The 3,337-nt window shown below is 44.2% G+C and overlaps 1 protein-coding gene across 1 annotated transcript; it reads left to right on the top strand.

Annotated features, from left to right (window-relative positions):
* The first annotated feature begins 235 nt into the window (after positions 1 to 235).
* Positions 236 to 836, top strand: RPL6 (ribosomal protein L6). The gene has a single exon (XM_017542938.2). The coding sequence runs from the start codon at positions 251 to 253 to the stop codon at positions 797 to 799; it is 549 nt and encodes a 182-aa protein (XP_017398427.1). The 5' UTR covers positions 236 to 250; the 3' UTR covers positions 800 to 836.
* Positions 837 to 3,337: the final 2,501 nt, after the last annotated feature.

Below are 3,337 nucleotides of genomic sequence, written 5' to 3'. Positions count from 1 at the left end.
GTAGTCCCGGCTGAGGCAGGAGAATTGCCTGAACCCAGGAGGCGGAGGTTGCGGTGAGCCAAGATCGTGCCATTGCACTCCAGCCTGGGTAACGAGCGAAACTCCGTCTCAAAAAAAAAAAAAAAAGAAAAATGGAATAGTATGAATACAGTGTTGTGCTTTCAAATAAATTAAAAGGCTATAGCAAAAGTTTGGCTGACATAGCTTGCCTCTACTAATCTGAATGGCTTATTTTAAATAAGTTGGATCTATGGACTCTCCCCAGCCTAGGTATTATCCTACTGAAGATGTGCCTCGAAAGCTGTTGAGCCACGGCAAAAAACCCTTCAGTCAGCACGTGAGAAAACTGCGAGCCAGCATCACCCCCGGGACCATTCTGATCATCCTCACTGGACGCCACAGGGGCAAAAGGGTGGTTTTCCTGAAGCAGCTGGCTAGTGGCTTATTACTTGTGACTGGACCTCTGGTCCTCARTCGAGTTCCTCTRCRAAGAACGCACMAGAAATTTGTCATTGCCACCTCARCCAAAATTGATATCAGCAATGTAAAAATCCCAAAACATCTTACTSATGCTTACTTCAAGAAGAAGAAGCTGCGAAAGCYTCWTCGACACCAGGAAGGTGAGATCTTCGACACAGAAAAAGAGAAATACGAGATTACAGAACAGCGCAAGATTGATCAGAAAGCTGTGGACTCACAAATTTTACCAAAAATCAAAGCTATTCCTCAGCTCCAGGGCTACCTGCGATCTGTGTTTGCCCTGACAAATGGAATTTATCCTCACAAATTGGTATTTTAAATGTCCTGATGATCTAATTAAATAACTGATTACCTTTTGTTTGTGTGTTTTTTGAAAATTTTTGGTTTTAAAAAAAAAAAATTCTTATCTGTCTGAAGGTATGGTTTGACCATGCCAGCTCACCTGGTGGTTTTCTTTTGTAGAGAATGGTTTGGAAGGGAGTGGTGTCTACAAGAGAGCTTGTTTGTTGGCTTTGCATCAGTGTTCTTGGCTTCAGATTTCGTTTTTAATGCTTAGCTAATAAATTTTTCACCTACCCTCTACCAATCTAAAGCAGTAGCATTTTTCCACTCATCCCTGAAGAAGTCAGTGCTAAACTGTACACGGATGAGAGAATACCAACTACTCAGACAACAAACTTCCATTTCTTCCCCATGTGCCCAGTTCTCAACTCCTCTCCAATAATTATGAGGCCATGCTTTGTTTCCCAGGCTGGTGAAGTGGCTGTTCATGAGCACATTTACCACATACCCAATTCCTGTTGCCCGGCTAGTTCAACTCCTGAGATCTAGCTACCCTCTCACTTAGGCCTCTCAGAGTGTGGGGATTATAGATAGATGCCACTGTACACTGCCAGACTTGTGCATCTTAATTTTGGCAGATGTCCCAAACATTCTTTACTCTGATAATGTTTGAGAGTACCCATCTTCTCATAAGTGGGTTCTCAAACTTGGGTTTCTGCCAATAGATGAAAAAATGGGCTGGGTGCGCTGGCTTCCACCTGTGACCCCCACATTTTGGGAGGGGGGCCAAGAGGATGACTTGAGCCTAGGAGATCCAGGTTGCAGTGATTTATACTGCACACCAGCCAGGGTGACAGACACTCCAAAAAAAAGGTCACAGTTGCTGACCCCTGTAATCCCAGCAAGTTGGGGAGGCCAAAGCTGGCAGATCACCTGAGGTCAGGAATTCAAGACCAGCCTGGCCAACATGGTGAAACCCCATCTCTACTAAAATACGAAAAAAATGAGGAGTGATGACAGGTGCCTATAATCCTAGCCACTCATTAGGCTGAGGAAGGAGAATCGCTTGAACCTGGGCGGCAGAGTTTGCAATGAGCTGACATACCACTGCACTCCAGCTTGGGCGACAAAGCAAGACTCAAGAAATCTGGAAGATTTTGTTTACGTGGGATATTTACATCTTTACATTCACCATATTAAAACAGATTTATTAAAACATTTTTAAATGACATGTTTATATAAATAACTTATTAAAAACAAGTTTGGGCCAGACAGTGGCTCACACTTACAATCTCAGTGTTTTGGGAGGCTAAGGCAGGAGAGTTGCCTGAGCCTAGGAGTTTGAGATCAGCCTGGGCAACAGCAAGACCCTGTCTCTACAAAAATATAAGCCCAGCCTGATGGTATGCACCTGTGGTTCTGACTACTTGGGAGGCTGAGGCAAGGGGATGGCTTGAGCCTGGGAGTTCAAGTCTGCAGTAAGCTATGATTGTACCACTGCACTCCAGCCTGGGCAACAGCAAGACCCTGTCTCTAAAAATTTTTCCAAAACAAATTGCAAGGACAATGGTTTTACATTCCTGTAAATGTCTGCCATGTTTGGCTTCATAGGAGACAGATTCTCATACAGTATCTGCTGCATTCAGTCTCTTGCAATATCACATTATATATTACACCTTGGGAAAACTCCATTCTACACTTAAAAGGACGATGGCTTAACAGTAGTATGACAATTTTTTTTTTTTAATTCGGAATCTTGCTGTCACCCAGGCTGGAGTGAGGTGGTGCAGTCTTGGCTCACTGCAATCCGCCTCCCGGGTTCAAGCAATTATCCTGCCTCAGCCTCCTGAGTAGCTAGGATTACAGGCGTGTGCCACCATGCCCAGCTAATTTTTGTGTTTTTAGTAGATGTGGGGGTATCAGGCTGGTCTCAAACTCCTGACCTTGTGATCCACCCGCCTCGGCCTCCAAAAGTGCTGGGGTTACAGGCGTTAGCCACAGCACTCAGGTGACAAATTGTTTTAACTTCACCGGTCCCTTTTTTTAAGAATCTTTGGGACATCTAAGGATCCCTAGATCCTACTTTGAGACTCATTGCACTAGCCTCTGCATTGTTTCAAAGGTGGAATCAAACTGATTCCACCCATTTTGTTTTGACCAATAAAATTCGGCATAAGTAATGTGGACCATCCAAGCCTAGGCCTTATGCACCTGCCAGTCTTTCCTAGGACACTGCTGCGGCCATGCGTAGAAGCCAGGGCTAGCCTCCCTGAGGGTAGATGAGGCCACGTGGAGAGAAAGGCCCAGACAGGAGTCAGCTCCAACCACCAGCTATGCGAGTGAGGCCAGCCAGTCACAGTCAAACCTCCAGACGCCTGCAGCCACATGAATGACCCCAGTCAGGACCAGCAGAACTGCCCAGCAGAGCCCAACCCAAAATGCTGACCCACAGAATTATAAGCACATAAAACAGTTGTTTTAAGCTGCTGTTTTTTGCTTTTTGTTCTGTTTTTGTTTTTTTTTTTTTTTTTTTTTTTTTTTTTTTTTTTTTTTTTTTTTTTTTTTTTTTTTTTTT

Source organism: Cebus imitator, unplaced genomic scaffold, assembly GCF_001604975.1.
Source record: "Cebus imitator isolate Cc_AM_T3 unplaced genomic scaffold, Cebus_imitator-1.0 Scaffold8, whole genome shotgun sequence".
Classification (NCBI taxonomy): domain Eukaryota; kingdom Metazoa; phylum Chordata; class Mammalia; order Primates; family Cebidae; genus Cebus; species Cebus imitator.
This window is presented reverse-complemented; position numbering and strand designations above follow the sequence as displayed.